Here is a 23,816-nt window from a genome sequence, read left to right on the forward strand (position 1 = left end):
AAAAAAACTATGAACAAATCCCTATGCACACTGCACATATCTTATTTTAAAGTAAAAAAACAAAATGGGAACAAATATAACATTTAAAGTAAAGAACAAGTAAATTTAAATCAACAAACTGACCAGTATTTCAATGGGAACTACGCTCCTCTCACTGACCACCAATGGAAGTGTGGTGGGGGCGGATAAATGGCCTCAGGGGGCCGCATGTGGCCCGTGGGCTGTAGTTTGGGGACCCTTGGCCCAGCTGATATTAGTGTGTGTTGGGGACAGGCAGGATCTTTGTAGCCTGGGGCTTGGTTTTAGGACTAAGCCTTTCCCACCCTTTTTGATGTGGGGTGGTACAATCCCATCATGCCTCAGATAAATGACTTTGTATTAGAGACTTCCCTATTTTGTATATTGGATTAAAGGTTTTGATTTCTGCACTATAAAGTGGGGCAGACCTGGAGCTTGCTCTCTCTCGGTTCCTGAGATTAGCATTAGAGAGCAGAGCAGAGAAAGGCCACGTGGAGGAGGCCAGGAGAAGCAGCCAAGATGGTGGAGTGCTGAGTGAAAAGTCAGTTTGTGCAGGGAAAAGGAAAGAGTTGGGGAACAGAGGTGAATAAGTCTGGTGAGCTAGAAACCTTTAATTCTAGGAAAGTCAGTAGCTTTGTGAGCACTGATTGAGTGGGTTTTGGAGCCCAGTGTGTGTTTTTACTTGCCTGCCGGGTGCAAGCTAGGATTAAAGATAATGGCCCACCGGTTTTTGGCTTTGTTCTTTCATTACCATCTGTCCAAATCCAATGCGAACCTGCATGTGAATGCTACAATGGTAGCTCCTGGCCTTACATGGGTGCTTTATTCGGATGAATGGAGATGTGAGGAGACAGGTATTATGTTCCCAAAACTGTCTCAACATCCTTTTTACAGGGAGATGAAAGGGGTAGTAGTAAGGTTTTGGGAATTTCAAAGGGGAGTTAATTAGATCATAGCAAAAGTTAATTGGATCATAGTCAGGGAGGTGTTCTGTCTTTGGAGCACAAAGGCTTTCCTTGCAGACCTCCTGGGGGCACAAAAGTGGATTATTTGCAGTCCTCTAGGCACAAAAGTGGATCCCTTTCAGATCTCTTTAAATCGTTTGTAGACTCTTTTAGGTACCCTAGTCCCTGGAACAAAGGTTTTTCTTGCATTAACCATTAAGCCTAATGATTATAACTAAAGCCAGTATTAGCTAAAATTTTAACTCTTAAGTTCCTCTTATCAACATTGACTGCTTTACAGCTTCTGAGAGGTTCTCTGTACCTTCCCATTTCAGTCCTCTGTACTAAAACACTCCCAGTAGCTTCCCTCTAGCCATCCTTTCAGTGGACTCTTATTTAAGTGTCCAGTATCAAACAACACTTCCTGAGAGAAACCTTTTTTGGGTTGGCTACTGAGTCTATAATAACTTTATGTTATATGCCTTTATAGAAGTCCACTATTTTCTTTTGGAATACTTTCCTCAAGGTAAAATGACACATATTAGTGTGAATAACTGATTAACTACTGATTCATACCTGTCTTCGCCAGGAGACTATACGTGCTATGAGGGTAAAACCTTATGGAATTTCTCTCAGTATGTTGTCCTTGAGGTTTATCAGGTAGTAATCATCCAAGTAATTCTGTTGGATGGATAAGTGATATAAGCATAGTGGTCAAAAGTGTCAATTCCTTTCCCTCAAAGGAAATTTTAAAAAAGAAATCATCCTCATGGAAATGAGATTATTTTGACAAGACTTCAGAGAAAGGTTAATATGTGAAGCATTCATTATGGCCTATCACTTTCACTTTTTCTCTTTTCTCCTTAAGAATGATTGCTCTATCTATCTGTAAGGCTAGTAGCCATGGCCACCATCACAGCCGCCTGGCCCATTCAGGTTTGCATTTGATTTGGACAGACAGTAATAAAACAACGGAGCCAAGAACTGGTGAGCCATTACCTTTAATTCTAGCTCGCACCCAGCAGGCGAGTAAATACACACAATGGGAAAACATTTCCTTTTCTATTCAGGGCTCCCAAAGCCACTGACTCATCTGAGTTTTCCTAGAATCAAATGTTGCTACCTCACCAGTCTTACTAACCTCTGTTCCCCATCTCCTCTCTGCATAAACTGGCTTCCCCTTCAGCACTCTGCCATCTTGGCTGCCTCTCCTCTGCAATGCTAATGGTAGGAGTAAGAGTGCCACCAGTCTGCCTCATTTTATAGTGTAGAAATTAAAGCCTTTAGGAAGTCTCTGATACAAAGCCACTCATCTGAGGCATAAATGAGATTCCTCATAAGAGTGTACCACCCCACATCATGCAACATTCAAGGGTATGGGGAAAAGCTCAGTTTTGAAAAGAGCTTAGTATTAAAAGGGTGGAAGAGGCTTAGTCTTAAAACCAAACTATATGGCCAGTAGCCAGGGCCACCATCAGAGCCGTATGGCCCATGCAGGTTCGCATTGGATTCAGACAGTCGGTAAAGAAACAACGGAGCCAAGAACTGGTGGGCCATCATCTTTAATCCTAGCTTGCATCCAGCAGGCAAGTAAAAACACACACACACTGGGCTCTAAAACCCAATCATTCAGTGCTCACAAAGCTACTGACTTATCTGAGTTTCCTAGAATCAAAGGTTTCTAGCTCATTAGCCTCATTCTCCTTTGTTCCCCATCTCCTTCTCTCTACACAAACTCTGCACTAACTAGATTCTCTTTCAGCACTCCACCATCTTGGCTGCTTCTCCTGGCCTCCTCCATGTGGCCTCTCTCTGCTCTCCTCTCTGCTCTCTCCTCTAATGCTAATCTCAGGAACTGAGAGAGCAAGCTCCCGGTCTGCCCCACTTTATAGTGCAGAAATCAAAACCTTTAATCCAATATACAAAATAGGGAAGTCTCTAATACAAAGTCACTTATCTGAGGCATGATGGGATTGCACCACCCCACATCAAAAAGGGTGGGAAAGGCTTAGTCCTAAAATCAAGCCCCAGGCTACAGGATCCTGCCTGTCCACAGCCCACCCCCAACACAAATTAATACAATCACGCCATCCCAAGCAATCATCTGGGCGACGGGCTTCCATGTGGGCAGTGCCATCTTTAACAAAGTGAGCATAATATATTTTATCTGCCCAACACAAACCTTAGGCTATAAGCATCTTGCCAGCCTATAGCCTGTCTCCCACACCCAATGCAAACTATAAGCAAGCAAACATATATATTATATTTACAAACCTATTTAACTCTATCTATCTATCTATCTATCTATCTATCTATATCTATCTATCTATCTATCTATCTATCTATCTATCTATCTATCTATCTATCTATCTACATCTACCTAGTTATCTATATACATCTATTTATGGCATGAGAATTTAATTGGAATTTTATGTTTAACTGAATGTTGGGCAGATAAAATGTATTATGCTCACTTTGTTAAAGAGGCCATTGCCCAGGTGATATTAATGTGTGTTGAGAATCCTTGTAGCCTGGGGCTTGGTTTTGGGATTAAGCCTTTCCCACCCTTTTTGATGTAGGGCGGTACAATCCTATCATGCCTCAGAAACTGACTTTGTATTAGAGACTTCCCTATTTTGTATACTGGATTAAAGGTTGTGAAGCTACACTATAAAATAGGGGCAGAACGGGAGCTGGGGCGCTCTTGGTTCCTGAGATTATCATTAGAAGAGAGAGCAGAGGAGAGCAGAGAAAGGCCACGTGGAGGAGGCCAGGAGAAGCAGCCAAGTTGGTGGAGTGCTGAGTGAGATGCCAGTTTGTGTAGAGTTTGTATTTGGGATAAGGAAGGAGATGGGGAACAGAGGTAAATAAGTCTGGTGAGCTAGAGACCTTTGATTCTAGGAAACTCGGATAAGTCAGTGGCTTTGTGAGCACTGAATGTGACTGGGTTTTGGAGCCCAGTGTGTACTTGCCCGCCGGGTGCAAGCTAGAATTAAAGACTATGGCCCACCAGTTTGTGGCTCCATTGTTTCTTTACCGACTGTCCGAATCCAATGCGAACCTACATGGGCCAGGCGGCTGCTGTGATAGTGGCCCTGGCTGTGGCTCCTGGCTTTACACTGAATAAAATGTCCTGCCCAAACAATGGCAGAGGTTTTAAAAAGCAATATAATTAGCAAAAACCTCAGTCCTTGGAGTAGTTTTTTGCACTGGATTTCTAATGTGTACATAAAGATAATGATGTCAACTTTATTTATATAGCTAATATTAAAAAGGAAATTACAATTAAAAAATAAAAGCATCCTTAAAGTTCAAAACCAGAACATTTTTAATAATTTAAGAATCATGTCTCTTCTTATATGTTCACCTTTTAAATTAGTAATTATGTTATATAAAATTTAAAGTTAACTGTGAAAGTTCTAGCTTAGATTTTGAGTAAGAATTATATTACCGTATTTTCCCATGTATAAGACATTCCCATGTATAAGTCGCACCTTAATTTTGGGGCCCAAAATTTAAAAAAAAAATGTACTACATAAAGTTATTGAACTCAAGTTTTATTCATCATAAAATTCATACAACTCTTCAACAAGCATGAAAAAGTGGGAAATGCAAGTAAAAAAATCTACAACCACTGTATAAGATGCATACAGTTATTTTGGGGAGTATTTTTGCACCCAGTTATTAAACCCAAAATTTTTCAAAAACTGTGCATCTTATACATGGGGAAATATGGTATATGCTCGTATAAAATTAATTTATTGTTACTAACACCTGTCTTCATTTTATACAGCATGTATATACAAAGAAAATTTTTCCTTATATGTTAACAAAAGAGATTTCATGACTCAGTTTTCATTATTACATTATATTGAACAATTGCTATAAATACTCCTCACATATAGTTTTTCTCCTTCACCTTTGTTCCTTTTCTAGTATCTTTCTATGACTTACAATCATCTAGAGTTAAAATCAACTATAAAAATAAGCCTATGACATTCACTTACACCCATGCAGTTCACTTTATCTTTTATTTTTATAAATTTCTAGTTCTCTCTACCTTTGATTCTGTTTTGGAGACCAATAAATTATTTTTTTAAATACTAAAAGAAAATCAACTATTAAAATATATCTAATGGAGGCCCTGGCCGGTTGGCTCAGTGGTAGAGCATCAGCCTGGCTTGAGGAAGTCCCGGGTTCGATTCCCGGCCAGGGCACACAGGAGAGGAACCCATCTGCTTCTCCACCCCTCCTCCTCTCCTTTCTCTCTGTTTCTCTCTTCCCATCCCGCAGCCAAGGCTCCATTGGAGCAAAAGATGGCCTGGGCGCTGGGGATGGCTCCTTGGCCTCTGCCCCAGGCGCTGGAGTGGCTCTGGTCCTGACAGAGCGATGCCCCGGATGGGCAGAGCATCGCCCCATGGTGAGCATGCCGGGTGGATCCCGGTTGGGCGCATGCGGGTGTCTGTCTGACTGCCTCCCCATTTCCAGCTTCAGGGGGAAATATATATATATATATATATATATATATATATATATATATATTTCCATTATATATATATAATGGAAACGTTAAAATTATGAAGTATAAATATTTTTAATACCTAAAATAATTAAATATTGGAATGGGATTTTAGGCATAATAAAATACATCAGTTATTAAAAAAAAAATAAAAAAAACATCAGTTATTTAGATATAACCTCAATAGATATGAGAAGTGAGACAAATATATACGTAATTTTGTTTAATCAGATTATTGATTAAATGCTTTTTTACATAGGCCATTAAGAATACCTGGGATTTGGGTATACTTCATCCTTTTATTCCTTCAACAAATGTTTATTGAACATTCTTTATGACAGATATTGTTCTTAGCCTTGGGAATATATCAGTAAGTAAAATAAGAAAAACTCCTTACCTCTGTTGATATTGGGTTCGAGAACATGTGGTCAGCAGTGGCCACAGCCTGTCTTTGTAAGTAAAATTTTATTAGGATACAGTCACATTATTTGTTTGCATCATGTCTAAGGCTGTTTTAATGGTATAACAGAATTGAATAGTTGTGACAGAGGCCATATGGTCCTCAAAACATAAACTATTATCTGGCCCTTTTCAGAAAAGTTTACTAATCCTTATAAAGAGTGATATAAGAAAAGATAATTATCCTGGCTCATAAACTATCCCAAGATAACACATTGGATTCATTAAAAATGTTTCTTATACTTTAGTAGTTGGTAATTTTATCTATGGATTGCCCTTTGAAATATAGTTACTTCTTCCTTTGCTATAAAAGTTTTGTAGACAGCCAGATTTTTTGACCTGGAACTTTGATCTCTACCCTAGAGGTATTTCAACAACAATGAAAAATGGTTTACATGAATGATAAATGCTTGACTTATTGTTGAAATAAATCTATTTAAGTATTTATTTTATTGTCATTATTTTAGAGGAAAGTTCCAAAAGTAGAAAAAGATCTATCTTCTATTGAGGACATATTGTCCAAAATAAAGACTGACAGATAAAAGTTATGATATTTTAAGGTGTTATTTACACATTCAATAGATTATAACACAAAATAATGTTTATTCAATTGTTGCATATATATATTGTTCAGCACTTCAAATATTTGAGACAATTTGGAAACACATTTTTTCTATGAATATAATAACCACTAGCCATTTGTGTTGAGCATTTATATATATTGAGCACTTTCTAAGAACTTTACATTAATTATGTAACAATATACACAACAATCCAATGAGATAAGTACTAATACTATCCATATTTTATAGACGAGGATAGTGAAATACAAACAATTACCCAAATAGTTATGTCAGCACGAGAATTTGAATCCATGAAGTGTGGCTCCAAAGTCTTAATCTTTTTTTTTTTTTTTTTTTACAGAGACAGAGACTCAGAGAGAGGGATAGTTAGGGATGGGCAGGAAGGGAGAGAGATGAGAAGTATCAAGTCTTCGTTGCAGAATGTTGGTTGTTCTCTGATTTCTTTCTCATGCATGCTTTGACCAGGGGGCTACAGCAGAGTGATTGACCCCTTTCTCAAGCCACCGACCTTGGGCTCAAACCAGCAACCTTGGGCTTCAAGCCAGTGACATTTGGGCTCAAGCCAGGGACCCCACGCCCAAGCTGGTGAGCCAGTGCTCAAGCCGGATGAGCGCCTACTCAAGCTGGAGACCTTGGGGTTTTGAACCTGAGTCCTCCGCACCCCAGTCCGACACTCTATCCACTGTGCCACCGCCTGGTCAGACTAAAGTATTATTTTTATTTTGAAGATGAATGTTTCTAATTTGAAACTTTCAAATCATATACGGCAATGGTCTCCAAACATTTTTGACTGAAGAGCCCATAATAAAAATGATGTACCATAATAAATGTATAATTTCAGCTTGAAAAATTATATGCATTTACTAGTTTACTAATATTTTATGCTTATTAAATTATACATTAAACAGTGTGGCAATGCTAAGTTTACAGTTGTGAGTATGGGAAAAAGTTAATTCTTATATTATTATTAATTATTGATATATTTTCCATATAAATAATTGTAAACTTACTTTTGTCACATTTTGTAATATTATTAAATGTTTTATGTTATAAAACATTTAAATATATTATCTAAAAGATTAAAGGTTAATGACAATATTTAAGTATATTTAATATGATACTCACTAAAACAATGTTAACCTTTTATTTTTTAACCAAATATTGATTATGCTTTTAACATAGCAACCCCAAGGTCTAGTCCTAAGTTTATTTATTTTAATACTTAATGGCTAACAGAGCTGAAACCTCACAAAGATTCATTAAATCTGTATTTTAGTATGACTGTGTAGTAGATATACCACACTGACTGCTCTATTTCAATACTCATTTCTTCAGAGTCAACAACACTTCCTAACTACACTTTCCAATAGTATTACTAAAAATAATTTATATTTAAATTTATAAAGAAAATGTATTTGTCTGTACCATAATATTTTTCATGTATTATTTCAGTTAATTTCATCGTGAAAAATAGAACTTTTCTCCAATAGTACATGATTTTTTAAAACTCTCGCTATTAAATAGAACACATTAAATAGACTTTGAAACAGTATTGGCTTTTAAAAAATTATGTGTTTACTTGATATACATGACTTTAAATATAATTGCAAACAGTAGATCTAAATGCATACTTCAAATAGCCTTCTTAATAATTTGAATTTTTTAATAACATTTTGTGAAATCTGATTTGGTCTTCATAAATTTTAACCTGGCTGACTTACATGGACTTGCAACATGGCTGGAAGATAGCTCACTCACTCTAGGAGTTAGAAAAATGTTAGTTGAATGTCCTTTATCAGTGATAATTTTACCCCACAGTGTATTTGAAGTCATCTTGGATCTTATTTTTCCTTGTATCTTATATGTGACTCTATTTGACATGTTAAAAGCAAGGATACCAATGTCATTTTTATTTTAAGTAATAAACTTAATGTTTTCTTTAGAAAAATATCAGTGAGAATTCTAATATGTTCTTCCTGTGCTACAATAGATTATTTTGGCACTGTACATTGGAAACCACTAATATGACGCAAACCTGGTAACGATATTCAAACTCTAAGGGATAGAAAGTTCTATTTATCACTAGCACAGGAAGAATTACCGCCTTCTTAGATCCTTTGACCACAGAGAACAGTGAGGACATGTACCTTCACTGGGGATTGCTGACCTAACATTCTAAATCCTGTTCAGTGTTAACAAGGCTTTAATCAGTGGTACCCGAAGTTCAATGAACACTAATGCCAATTAACTAACCGTATCATTACACATAAACGTTTTGCTTTTCTACTCTTAACCATTTCTAAAATGAAAAAAACTGTTAACAGTTAATATAAATAAATATATAAACAATTACTAAAATTTTAGATGTCAATTTAACTTCTCTTTATTAGTCCTTTGTAAAGCCAGTTGCCACGGCCACCATCACAGCTGCTTGGTCCATGCAGATTTGCATTGGATTCGAACAGATGGTAATGAAACAACAGAGCCAAGAACTGGTGGGCCATTTGCTTTAATCCTAGCTTATACCCAGCAGGCAAGAAATACACACAGTAGAAAAACACTTTCCTTTCCATTCAGGGCTCCCAAAGCCACTGACTTATCCGAGTTTTCCTAGGATCAAAGATTTCTACCTTACCAGCCTTATTCACCTCTGTTTCCCATCTCCTTCTCTCTGCATAAACTCTGCACAAACTGGCTTCTCCTTTAGCATTCTGATATCTTGGCTGCTTCTCCCGGCCTCCTCCACATGGCTTTTCTCTGCTCTCTACTCTCTAATGCTAATCTCAGGAACCAAGAGAGGGTGATCTCCTGGTCTGCCCCACTTTATAGTGTAGAAATCAAAACCTTTAATCCAATATACAATAAGGAAGTCTCTGATACAAAGTCACTTATCTGAGGTATAATGGGATTCCTCATGAGAGTGCACCACCCCACATAATGCAATCAGTCAAGGGTGTGGAGAAAAGCTTAGTCTTAAAACTAAGCCTTAGGCTATAACTACCCTGCCTGCTTACAACCTGTCCCCCACACCCAATGCAAACTATAAGCGAGCAAACATATATATCAATTTACAAACTTATTTGACCAACATCCTTCATTTGTAGTTTGGTAGTTTTATAAAGTTCTTAGGAGCATAAATCCTAGAACCTATCTACTAGGTATAAATCTTGGCTTGGTTCCTTCCTAACCATTATTATTGGCAAGTTATTTTAACCTATCTATGCATGTGTTGCCATAAATGTTAAATAAATGCAATGAAAAATGATAATATTCAGAAAAAGAATATTTACCCTATAAAGTTGGTTTGAGGATTAAATGAGCTAATAAAATAAAGAAGACTTGGAATAGAAGACACATAGAAAATATTATTTTATTCCAGAACAACTATCCATTCAATTGCGTGCCCCAGAAGTCACATCTGGTGAAAGAATATTGTTATCTTCCAAAGTTTAAACCTCAAGATACTATTGAAGTATCATAAATACTGTTAATATTCCAGGGTAATTTATGAAGAATACTTTTCTTTTATGATATTTAGAACCTATTTAAATGTATTTGTTTTATTTTCAAATTGTTTTCATGTGTTTCAATGTTTTAGATTACTCTTAATATTTTTTCACATAAATGTAGTCCTTACTCCCATTTCTCTGTGGTGTATCTTCCCTGAACCTGGTGTTAATAACCTGAGCTGGCCTTGGCCGGTTGGCTCAGCGGTAGAGCGTCGGCCTGGCGTGCGGGGGACCCAGGTTTGATTCCTGGCCAGGGCACATAGGAGAAGCGCCCATTTGCTTCTCCACCCCCGCCCCCCCCTCCTTCCTCTCTGTCTCTCTCTTCCCCTCCCGCAGCCAAGGCTCCATTGGAGCAAAGATGGCCCGGGCGCTGGGGATGGCTCCTTGGCCTCTGCCCCAGGCACTAGAGTGGCTCTGGTCACGGCAGAGCGACGCCTGGGAGGGGCAGAGCGTAGCCCCTGGTGGGCGTGCCGGGTGGATCTTGGTCAGGCGCATGCGGGAGTCTGTCTGTCTCTCCCCGTTTCCAGCTTCAGAAAAATACAAAAATAATAATAATAATAATAATAATAACCTGAGCTGAGGAGTAGCTCATAGCTCTGTAGATGTTCCCAAGGTTGCTAAATCTTGAGCCTCGGGAATGTTAACAAGATGAAGTTTGTGATGTTAAGAGAAAAATACTTCCTAACAGTGTCATGTAGCTGTAAGTACGGGAGAAAAGCTATTTCACTCAATTCTGACAATAGGTCAACAAATCCTGTGGCATCATAACTTTTGTCAGTTTTCACTATATTCATGCTAATACAATTTCACATTTAAGCTTTGGAAATTGCGTGTCTAATTTTTTTTTACTTAATTATGAAAAGCTTCCAGCAAGTGCCAGCCCAACCACTGCTTCCTGCTACAGCTTCGCCATGCACGCCCAAATGGAGGAATTCTGTTAAGTCTGGGTGTATTCTACACAAACCTTTTAGATGTGATTTCATCTGCTATAAATTTTGAGAACATTTTATCAGGATCAGCACATACACATGTGTTCCACCACCATTGCTGCATCTAAAAATGTACCCCCTCTTCCTCTGAGACCTCTTTCACACACTTATGGAGCAGCCTATCTGGAGAGGGTGATGTCCTTGGGATTTTCTACTAAGAAGCCAGTGTCCTCAAATTGTAAAGAGGATTAGATGTGAACATAAATTGAAAGCTGTAAAGTTAATATTTGCCATATAAAACACCGGGTAGTCAGTTAATTTGAATTTTAAGATAAACAACAAACTATTTTTAATAAATTTTTATCTGAAATTCAAATTAACTGAGCATGCTGTATTTATACTTACTAATCTAGCAACCTTATGAGAAGGGCCTATAAAGCTAGCTATTATAGACGAGAAAATGAACAGATACTTGAATGTATAAACTGTATCTTTTTTATTTTAGGAAACGTAGAAGCAGAGTCCACAAAGAATAAAGAAATGTATAATTGGTTATTCACCAAATATCTAGAACATTAAGAATAAATGAGTTATTAATAAGTTAAAATTTTATTTAAAAAATAAGAAACAACATAACTAGAGAATATTTCACATGTATTTTTTAACCCTGTATTAGTTTTCTGTTGCTGTCATTAATCACTACAGAAGTCTGGGTAGGTGTGGCTCAGCTGGTTACACAGTTTAGAGTGTCATTTGACTAAAATTCTGGTGACTCTAAGGGAGAATTTATTTTAATGCTTATTCAGGTCATTGGCCAAATTCATTTTCATGGAATTGATTTCCTTGTGAGCTATTGGACAGGGTTCAGTCTCAACCTGCAGAGGCCTCCTCTGGTTCCTTACTCATGGCCTACTCTGTCTTCAGTTTTCTCTGACCTCCACTCTGGTCCTATCACCTCCTTCTCTTGTGCTGCATCTCACAGAATCTCTTCTGCCTTCCTCTATCAACTTTATGGGTTCATAGGGTTACATTGGACCCAACAGGATAATGCCAGCTAACTTCTTTTTCGTAAAGTCCACAATCTTAATTTTATCTGCAAAATTCTTTTTGCCGTATTCACAGGTTCCAGACATTAGGGTAGGGGTCCCCAAACTTTTTACACAGGGGGCCAGTTCACTGTCCCTCAGACCATTGGAGGGCTGGAGTATAAAAAAAAAGTATGAACAAATCCCTATGCACACTGCACATATCTTATTTTAAAGTAAAAACCAAAACGGGAACAAATACAATATTTAAAATAAAGAACAAGTAAATTTAAATCAACAAACTGACCAGTATTTCAATGGGAACTATGCTCCTCTCACTGACCACCAATGAAAGAGGTGCCCCTTCCGGAAGTGTGGAGGGGGCCGGATAAATGGCCTCAGGGGGCCGCATGCGGCCTGAGGGCCATAGTTTGGGGACCCCTGCATTAGGGTGTGGAGAGGATGGTACATTATTCTGCATACCATGTACTCCAATGCTACATGATTATCATTGTAACTAAACATTTAAAGGGATGATTTTAATTGGGGAAAAAAAAGGAAAAATCAAACAGAAGACATAACTCCAACTACTTGATGTCAATCTAATTACTAGACAATTTTTTTAAAAATTAAAAGATTATTTTATTGTAAAACTTACATTGAAAACTTCTTAGTTATCTCTGCAGGGGTCTAGGGACTGGGAATGAGTCAATGTTTTTTTATGGACTCTCAAAAGGCTGGAAAAAAACGCACATTTTGTCCTCTGCAGAGGCAGATTTCTCCTAGGCCAGTTAATTTAAAGGCAATAAAACTATTTGAAAGCACATAATAGTTGTGATCATGACACAGTCTTAAATGAACCAGATTCTGTTTGATATATATGAAAAATTAAAGTGTAGGTCTAAAAGTGCTGTAAGAGAAATTTTCTCATTCTTTTTGGTGAGATCTGACATCAGCATATAAATGGCTTCATCAATTATTGAGGAAAAGACTGAGAAAAGAAAAATGACTGATTGGGATGCTTCATTTTGAAGTCTGAATGTGAAGCCCTTGGGTTGAATGTACCTGTAGGTCTACGTCTTTCAGAATTAGCTGCCGCAATCTTACCAGCTCTATTTAAATATTTTGTTTTTTAAAAAAATATGGCACTTAAAAAATTTTATCGCACTCTGTCAAACATCAGAACATGTCTGCCAAACTTTGAAGTAACTGCATATGTCAATGGAATTAAGAAGATCTCTGTATAGATAAATATCCCTTAAGATAAAGCAAGGGGAATGATTTTAATTTTAAAACACTACTCTTTCTCAGGGGTTAAGATTTCATGACTTTGAATAACTTTTTTCTTCATAGCTGTCTTCACTCTCCTCTGTACTTTAAAGTACAGCAAAGCATTTCAGAGTTCTTATACTTGCCATCTAACATCCTTGTCTTGTTTATTCCTAGAAAACTGTTAGAGACTCCTAGTTGAAACACTAAAACTATTTTTTTTAATTGAGACAAAAATGATAATGAATGGCTTTGTTCATTTGCAAGTCATTAATTAGCTCCTGTGCTTTTGTAGCACTAACATCTAGAAATAAAAAATAAGAGAATTACAACTAATAAAACCAGCACATGTAGGTAAACACTAATGAACAAAAGTATGGATAAGTTCAACAGCACCACTTTCTTAAGGTTAATATTAATGATTTTGTAATATTTTTAAAAAGTCCTCACAATTCAAGTCAGTTATCATTGATGTAGCCATTGCCTATAAGCACAGTGCTAATAGTATCTTTCCAACTGTTTAACCTAAATTGTAGACATCTCTCTGTTCTCAAAGTCACTCCTGGAATAATTGTAAACTATTTCTTATTTTCAGAAATACTTTTTAATTCTATATAATTTTGTTTTGATCTCATCTCAGACCATTCATACTTATTTCATAAAACATGCCTTCCCAAACACATGTTTCCATACCTTGTAAAAATGCAGTTTCAACTTAATGTCCACTTCTAAATAAAAAAGGAGATATACATTTAAATGATTTTAATTCTTTATTTATAGTTTTTATTTACTCTATTGGAAAAAGAATTTAGCTTATATATTTATGGATAAAGATATTGCAGGCAGTGTAAAAGGAACAAATGCTGGTTTTTTTCAGTTACCCCAAATGTACTAAAATATTATAACTTGATGTTAAATTTGGCTCTGAATTTTGTTTAAAAAATTACTCTGACATTTGTTAAAATTATAAGAAAAATTTTATTTGGGACTACTGTGATAGGTGTCAAGACTGTCACAATAAGAGAGACAGATTCCATTCAACACAAAACATAACAAAGACATCTAGGGATTATAGCCAAGGAATAGGCTGTGTGTTGGAGTGGGGGGGTGCTGAAGTTAGTGGATGGAAAATTAGTTAAGAGGAGACATTGAGGTTAGAGCAAGTCTTAAAATTCTTGCTGAAAAGCAGGTCAGGGTGATCAGAAATGAAAGCTGAGAGGTAAGGAATTTAGTTAGATATCAAGAGTAGGAGGATCCTCTCTAAGCTGACTTAGCAAGATTCTTGATAAAATTGAATTGTGCATGGATGGACACTAAAGCCCAAGGTTGAGGCATAGAAGAGTGCTCAGAAGAGCTTTACTAATGGATAACAAAGGAAAGTTTTTGTCAATTTTCCATGGTGAAGGCAAGGGAAGAACATGTTGGCATATAGAATCTGCATTGTTCAATGTAGTAAAGAATACCATCATTTTCTGAATTTTCATAGAATTGATCTCAAGTCTGATTTATCATTTGGCTTTCAGATTTTCATAAGAGTACACTGGGAGGCAGTATGTGGACAAGCAGCATGTAGGCAGAGGTCATGAGGGATTGAACTGTGGGAATATCTGAGGGCCCCCGCAAGTACAGTCCCCCTCAAGGCATCCTTGGTGTGCTGGAGGAAGGACAGAGAATACCTGTCAGCAGAATGAAGTGATCAGAGGCTGGAGTAGGACTTGAGGGGGAAGAGGTATATCATTTCAGACCCTAGAGGTCACTCACTGTGTGATCTTTGGGTCTAACTCTGAGATGGGAAGCCCTAAGGGTTCTGAATGGTCTGACTTAAATTTTAAAGAGATCCATCTAACTGCTGTAATTAGAATGGATTGTAAGAAGGCAAGCCGAAAGAGGGGAGACTGATCCTAAGGCTTTTCTTACAGCCCACAGGAGGCATGATGGTGGCCTCGTCTTGGATAGGAGCTGTGCAGATAGATGATGAGTGGTAGAGAAACACTGAGTATGTTTTAAAGGTTGAGGTGAAGGGTTCACTGATAATATGCCTTATCTGCTTGAAAGATGAGATAACTTTTTTTTTTTTTTTAGGTGAGTATGCTTGCAGCAAACATAGGTTCTTAGAGAGAAGAGTAGTCATTTGGGTTATGAAATTTTTAAATTCAGGATGCCTATTAGATTTCCAAGTGAAGGGGTCAGATAAGACATAAGGATAATATTTTGAGTCACAGGATATGATCATCTGGAAAATGAGTGTACATCAGTTGGTCCATTGACCAAAATTCAGAGTGGTCATTTTCTCTGGGTTGTCATTCTTTGGTTTTGGTCATTTAAGATGGGCTTAGAAAGTTCCATACAATAGAGTGTCTTCAATTGTGTTCTTTTATTTACTATGCAAACAACTGCACGGCACTTATTAAGTAGTATTGTACTTGCCCATTCACTGCTTATCTTCCCCATTCTACTGTAAGCTCCTTGAGGAAAGACCTACAATACTTTTCTTGTGATTACTGGGCAAAAATAAATAAATAAAAAGCTTTGCATTTAAGATAAAATCTAGCCTGACCAGGTGGTGGTGCAGTGGGTAGAACGACGGACTGAGATGCAGAGTCCCAATCGAGACCCAGGTTCGAGACCCCAAGGTCACCAGCTTGAATGCAGGCTCATCTGGTTTGAGCACAAGCTCACCAGCTTGGACCCAAGGTCACTGGCTCCAGCAAGGGGTTACTCGGTCTGCTGAAGGCCTGTGGTCAAGGCACATATGAGAAAGCAATCAATGAACAGTCAAGGTGTCGCAATGCGTAACGAAAAACTAATGATTGATGTTTCTCATCACTCCGTTCCTGTCTGTCTGTCTCTGTCTATTCCTCTCTCTGACTCTCTCTCTGTCTTTGTAAAAAAAAAAAAAAAAAAAAAAAAAAAAAAAAAAAAAAAAAAAAAAGATAAAATCTAAGTACTATCTTCGTCTACCTCACCCATCTCACCTTATGTTATTCTTTCTTGTATTTACTGCACCCCAGCCACCATTGTTAAATCCTTAAAGGCATACCACATTATCCAATCTCTCATGTCCCATGGTTATTTTGTCTGCCATTTTCCTGTATAGAATGCCTTTCTCCCTTCATTCTTGATCTGCTAATGCACTATAATTTATCAGGTACTGGTTTAAATGTTAAATCTTGAGAGCTACTTTTTAAACCTTTGTTCCAATCCACCTTCATCTTGTCTGTCCTAACAATCTAAATTTGTAACTTAATAGCATTTATCACAGTTTGTAGACATATATATATATTTGTGATTATTTGCTCCCTGTCTGTCTTCTTAATAAGTTTATGAGAATAAAAGACAATAACTATTCTGTTTATTAATGTGTACCAGCCTTCATCACCATACCAGACACCTAACAGACCCCTTTATAAATGCAAATAGAAGTCCCATATATTTATATTATCATTAATGATTGTAGATAACACAATTTGTGATCATTTTCATTATACAAAACCATAATACTTTTTGATAAAAATGTGTTTATCTGTTTTTTCTTACAATTGGGAAAATATGAGTTTATGGAGTAGGAATTAGTCTTCTACTTTTCCAGCAGCAACTGATTTTTATAAGTATGTAAACATTTTCTCTTCTAGAAGTATAAATGTATAGAAAAAATTGTACTTTTCAGAATGGGATTACCCATAAGAAATGTACCATTTTTACTCTTCACTATTTTACTATATGAAGTAGAAGGGTAGTTCAAAATGTATATGTACTTCTGAGAAACCATAGTATTATGAGCAACTATTTTTCAAATCTATTTTATCTAAATCAGAAATTTAAAAAACTTTATTTAATAAATATTGTGTTACTCATTTGAAAAAATTATGTTAGAGATAACTTTTTATTATTTAAAGTTGTTTTATCTTATAACTTTTCTTTTGTTGAGATAATAAGTTTAATGTAAACATCTCAAAAAATTATTTGAAGATTTTTAAACCCATAATGACTTGAGTATATTATTTATACTACCCAACTTTTAATACCTTTTGTTATTTAAAAAGTGGGTATATTTATAAAACTACACTGCTCACAAAAATTAGGAGATCAAGAAACATGCAGATAATCCAGTACTTTCAGCCTTTTGTACAATGAATTTTCACCAATAAAATAAAGGTTGGTTTTGCATCTCATTTGCATAATTGAACAACTTTCTTTGACTTGTCATTTGCTTTTCTGATGTTCTTTTCTATTTTTTTTTTTTGTTGTTGTTGTTTTGTTTTTTTGTATTTTTCTGAAGCTGGAAATGGGGAGGCAGTCAGACAGACTCCCGCATGCGCCCGACCGGGATCCACCCGGCGTGCCCACCAGGGGGAGATGCTCTGCCCATCCGGGGCGTCACTCTGTTGTGACCAGAGCCACTCTAGCGCTTGAGGAAGAGGCCATGGAGCCATCCCCAGCGCCTGGGCCATCTTGCTCCAATAGAGCCTTGGCTGCAGGAGGGGAAGAGAGAGACAGAGAGGAAGGAGAGGGGGAGGAGTGGAGAAGCAGATGGGCGCTTCTCCTGTGTGCCCTGGCCGGGAATCGAACCCGGGACTTCCGCACGCCAGGCTGACGCTCTACCACTGAGCCAACCAGCCAGGGCCTGATGTTCTTGTTTAATAAAAAAAATCAAAGACTTTTTTTATTGCTTCATATTCATTTTGAAATACCTTCTAATTTTTGTGAGCAGTATAAATATAACTGTTGTTTACAAATACATTTAAGAAGCTACAGTTTTGTGCCTAACTGGTGCTGGAGCAGTGGATAGATGTCAATTTGGGACGCTGAGGTCGCAGATTTGAAACCCCGAGGTTGCCGGCTGCAGCGCGGGCTCATCTAGTTTGAGCATAGGCTTGCCAGCTTGATTGTGAGGTGGCCAGATTGAGTGTGGGATTATCAACATAACCCCATGGTCACTGGTGTGAGCCCAAAGGTCACTGGCTTGAAACGCAAAGTCATTGTCTTGAAGCACAATGTCACTGGATGGAGACTAAGTCACTGTCTTGAGCAAAGGAGCACTGGTTCCGTTGGACCTGCACCCCCACTGTCAAGTCACTTATGAATAGCAATCAATGAGCTGTACTACAAGTTGATGCTTCTCATATCTCTCCCTTCCTCTCTTTCTTGCTAAAAAAAAAAAGTAAAATTAAAAGAGCTATAGATATAAAAACCTAGAAAATACTGTACATCTTTTTCATATGTAAAGACTATAAAATTAAATACTAAATTATCATTTCAGTTATTTGAGCAGACATTAAGGTAAAACTGTAAAGTAAATCAATTTAAATAGACTTTATCTCCTCTCTGCAATTGCTAAAGTTTTATCATTGTATGCAAACATTAATGTAATTAGAATTAATCATATAATTAGAAGTAATAAACATTTGGAAGCAAGTAGAAGGGGTTAGATTCCTATTTCTCCAAGTTTTTTCTCTCAAGGACCTCTCCATGGAGAAGTGACAAAATTATCTGAGTCATTACTTTATGCTGTTTTTTTTATAATAGTAACTATTAACTTTCATTTTGAGGAGCTATATAAAACTTTTTAAAATATAAAAGAACAAAATTTTTTTATGACTATGAGCTTTTCAAATACTGGTCTAAAAATTAGCTAAAAATTAAAATATTGTACTTTGCTATTATTACAAAACTGACTTGAAATTTTGTTTTATAATATTTAATTTTAAATTTAAGTTATTAGTATGCTCATGTTGATATAGAGATTCCTTTAAAATATACCTATCAGTTAGTCTTCTGACACTTTAAATATGACTTACAGGGTTCCAAAAATAAAGGAAGAGGAAAAGAAAAGAATAGGAAAATTTTCATAATGCCATCACTTTAAAAGGGTGTAAATTCTGTGTATTCTCCTTGACCCAGATTAGGAAATATAAATAATAGAATGTTAAATGTTTAACAATAAATGTATATATGCCTTCAAACAAACATTTGTTTCATTGATTAATGTTTTAGAGTTTTCAAAGTTACATTTACGAAAGAGAAATTTCAACATAAATGTAAGGAGAGATAGCTAGATGAACTATGTAAAAGAAAATACATTCAAATATTTTCTAGAAATAGAAATTGAAGATGTTTTGCTGTTTCCTAAAGTCATTTCAGTTTCTCTTTTCTAGTTTAAGTTTTTAAAAGGCCAACAGAATCACTATCACTTCTTAAATAAACAAAACACAGTTTAATGAACAAAAATTTTATTTTTCAAGTGTTCATAAAATTTTTGAACCAAAATTTATCTTAATATATATATATATTGATCATATTATTGGCAGCATATGATATTCATCAATCTATAAATGTGATAATTAAATCTGATGTTTCTTGAACAGGTTGCTTAATACAATGTGGCAAATTGTACTAACTACATGTATACTAACAACTTTCAGTGATAATGTAAAGATCAATCACAGATGTTTTTGCCTAAGTGTACTAGAGTGTTTATACTTTGTAATATACATAAAAATGCCATGAATTTCTGGGTTTTGTTTATTTTAAATCTTTACTATTTATTTATTTTCTGTATATGTATATAATTTACTATGAAATTTTCTCTTCTTTGAAATGAATTTCTTTTCTCAGGTTAATCTCTTGGCTTTTGGATTTATCATATACAAAGTGTTTCGTCACACTGCAGGGTTGAAACCAGAAGTTAGTTGCTATGAAAACATAAGGTAAATGTTTAAGTCTACTTCCTTTAATAATTTAAAGTTTTAGTAACTTAAAGTTCAGATAAGTTTTAGAAGGATAATTTTTAATAATGTTTTCATATTTTCTTTATTTTTAAAATATTGTTAAATAGTATTTAGTATGTTTAATAAGCTACCATTATCACTGATCAAATGTTAAAACAATCTTTTTAAGGATACTCCTCTTTGAAAGAAAAAAAATGAGCATTTTAAGCTAGAGTGGGCTTTAGTGATTTTCTTTTGCAAAACATTTCTCAAAGCTTCATAATTATTTCTTTCTTGTATTTCCCCATTTGCATTCAGCCATGACTTCTACTTTAACCTCATTTCTTTAAAACTGATTTATTTAGACCAGGAAACTATAATAGTTTGTTTAGGAAACGCTGAAGTGTACCATAGGGAACATTAGACACTGATGTTTGGGTTGCTTGGGAACTCTCCTGTAGTTTCAGAACCTTGCACAAGTTTTATAGTTAGAATTTAGCAAATGTTTGATCACTTTTCTTTTACTCCTCACCATTCCTAGTTTCATGTAGTGTGCTGGTTTTATCAAAGTTAAAAGGTGACTCAGTTACTGAAGTACACTGCTAAAAACCTCTTCTGCAGTAAAGAATGCTTAGGCTAAAGATGAGCAAGAAAATAACCATTAGTTGCCTCATTTTAAGACAGTGTCTCAGTGAGCAGGACTGAATATTGTTTTTACCAAAAGTCACAGGAAATAAGCTGAAAATAGGTAAGAGTGAGTATAAGCATGTATTATTTTTTAATTTATAAGAAATGAGTATTCTGACATGAATTTATTTAGAGGTAACAATATTGCAAAAGCAAAGATGATAGATGATAGATAGATAGATAGATAGATAGATAGATAGATAGATAGATAGATAGATATAGATAGATCTATAAATTTAGTTTTATATCTTACACTTTCTTCTCTACTAAACCTGAAAGGATAACAGAAGCCTCCTTGGATGTCAGGTGTATATACTGCCCGCAGTTCTCATGGTATACTTTTTAAGGTTTCTTAAAGGAAATATTTCCTAACAGATATACGTCTTACCTTGGAAAATTACTGCAACATTAGATTTGAAATCAAAGCATATACACAGAGCAGTAGACCAGATAAAAATACTTTAAGATTAGGAAAATTCCTTGAGAAACAACATATTTTAGTACTGCTGCCTTGATTTTGGAAGCCTGCCCGTGCCACAGTGCAGTAGCATACCCTAACGGCTGTCTTGAGTAACTGTGCAGAGTTTATCAGTTTCAAAGTTGCTGGTCTTTGCAAAAGATTCTTGGTTACATCAAAAACTCAGTTGAGGAACTTGGGGATGTGTTGAGTACACATAACTTTCTTAACTGGACCATTTCTAATATGTTCTAGGTCTTGTGCCAGAGGGGCCCTTGCTCTCCTGTTCCTTTTAGGCACCACCTGGATCTTTGGGGTCCTCCATGTCGTGCATGCATCAGTGGTGACAGCTTACCTCTTCACCATAAGCAATGCCTTCCAAGGAATGTTCATCTTCTTATTCCTGTGTATTTTATCTAGAAAGGTAAGCTATTTGTTGTTTTGGTTAACTCTATACTATATATCAATACATTCATGTTTGGTCAATGCTATAGTATCAATATATATTCATGTAGCATCAGTTACCAAATTGTTCAGAATTCTTATTCTCATAGATTCATGCCTTTATTGCCTAAATGCCAAACATTTTAGTATAAAAAAAAAATCAGAACACCTAGCTGTTCTGAGGCAAATATGTTTTTTAAAAACTTATTATTAAAAATATAAAAATAGCTTATATTCACTTGAGAATATTCTCACAGGTAATCAGACAGCATTGATAATTTAAAAAACCAAATATAGTAATTTAACATGATTTAAAAATGATTTGATATGATTGTTGCAATTATGTTGAATATTTTTCTCTTTCCTTTTTCTTTTTTGTTTTAGATACAAGAAGAATATTATAGATTGTTCAAAAATGTTCCTTGTTGTTTTGGATGTTTAAGGTAAACAGAGAGAACTATGGATAATTACTGCTACACAAAAATAAAAAAGCCAGGCTGTGGATAGCCAAAGTATAAAAATGACTCAAACAAATTATTCAATTATTAATGATTAGATAATCACGTATTTTAAATCCATTTTTCTGTGTACAGTGTAGGAGTTGTTTATAATAAGAGGTAAAAGTATGTACCATATAGCTGTAGTATGCTTCCCTACATGACACAGTTAGTTATGCCAAAAATAGTACTGCAGATATTTGGAAAGTAATTGGTTTCTCAGGAATGATTATCACTGTGCCCAAGGAAAGATTTTTCTTTTCAACACAAGAAATATATGAATGTCCTGAAGGAAACCACTGGCTTGATATTTTTGACTCATGTTGCCTTTGAAACTAGTCCCCTATCACCTTGGTAATGAGCTCCGTTACAGAAAGGAGAACATAAGAGAATGAAGGAGCAGAATATTAAACAGTAGAAAGGGAAGGCTGTTATAACAATGGAATGCATTTTGTGTAAACTTTCTTTTGGAAATTAGATAAAAAATTATAAAGATAAAATAAAGAATTGAATAAATATATCATGATTTTGTGAATTGTTTTGAACATAAATTCCAACTAAAATAACTGGGACCTGTATTTGTTATATTAATTTTCTTTTCCAATATTCTAAAAACCACCCAACTTCACAAAAGAAAAATAAATTGCTGTTCTATTTGTAGGTTAACAGTAAAATGAAGTGTATGCTATTTCTATACATATCTCACAGATTGTGACCTCAGAGGCTTAATCAGAGACACATAAATGTATCAAAATATGATATTGTTCATGCCTGTGAATGTTGTATGCTTGTAAATAAAGCTGAAGTTTTCTATCCTTTAACCTTCCAGTGTAGTGGAAAACATTATATCTTATTAAACTGGTATATTTGAGTTCTTTATTTCTTTAATTTTAGAAATATCATAGCTCAAATTTTAGTATTCCTTTTTAACTTGCAATTGTTAAAAGGGTGTTGTAAATATGAAGTATTCATAAAGTGAATTGCTATTTTTTTTCTGTTCAGAAAAGTACAGGGTTAAAAGTGTTATTTATAACAAAGAAATCATTAAGAACTGTAGAAATTTTCACAGTAGTTAAATTTTCTGACATTTTCCCACTATCTATTAAAGCTAATCTGCTTAAATGTACAGTTTTTATCCATCCTCAAATCTTCTCATTAAAATGAAGGGACAGTGACTAGATTCAAAAATATGTCATTGTTCTGCACCTACCTTTAAAAGTATGACAATCACTAAATGTTGTGATTTTAACTTCTCCAGCTATTGAAATACACTCTGTCAAATCTCTCTCTAACAAATAAAATGGTATCTAAATGAATCCTGCTACTGTTTTGCTGCATTATTTTCTCAGGGAAGATGAGCTACCTGCCAATATGGCTTATACATTTTTAGAAGATTCATAATAATTACTTTTCATTATATTTTTTTATCTCTTACATGGTAAGCCTATGACCTATTATTGCCATTGCCATTATAGGAGAGTGTTACAGGAATATCATATTGAAAAGTAATCTGTTCAATTGGTGCCTACAAAATTAAGTGTGGTAGGGAGAATAATAGCCCTCCAAAATGCTCACACCCTAATCTTCATAACCTATGACTATTTTAGGTTGCATGGAAAGGAGAATTAAGGTTGCTAATCAGCTGACCTTGACACGAGAAAATTAATGTGTATTATCTGGTTGGTCCAATGTAATCACAATAGTCTTTATAAGTAATAGAGGGAAGCAAAACAGGGAGCCTGTCAGAATATGAAACCTATATTTAGCA

General features: G+C 35.6%; 1 protein-coding gene across 1 annotated transcript in view; it reads left to right on the forward strand.

Moving 5' to 3' along the window:
• ADGRL4 (adhesion G protein-coupled receptor L4) overlaps positions 1-23,364 on the forward strand; it is a 140,716-nt gene extending 117,352 nt beyond the window's left edge. Inside the window, exons 14-16 of the mRNA XM_066268819.1 lie at positions 19,872-19,963; positions 21,363-21,531; positions 21,936-23,364. Coding sequence (XP_066124916.1) covers positions 19,872-19,963; positions 21,363-21,531; positions 21,936-21,998 — 324 coding nt within the window. The 3' untranslated portion in view covers positions 21,999-23,364. The remainder of the gene's footprint in view (positions 1-19,871; positions 19,964-21,362; positions 21,532-21,935) is intronic.
• The last annotated feature ends 452 nt before the right edge of the window (positions 23,365-23,816 follow it).

This window comes from Saccopteryx bilineata, chromosome 3 (assembly GCF_036850765.1).
Source record: "Saccopteryx bilineata isolate mSacBil1 chromosome 3, mSacBil1_pri_phased_curated, whole genome shotgun sequence".
Lineage (NCBI taxonomy): Eukaryota > Metazoa > Chordata > Mammalia > Chiroptera > Emballonuridae > Saccopteryx > Saccopteryx bilineata.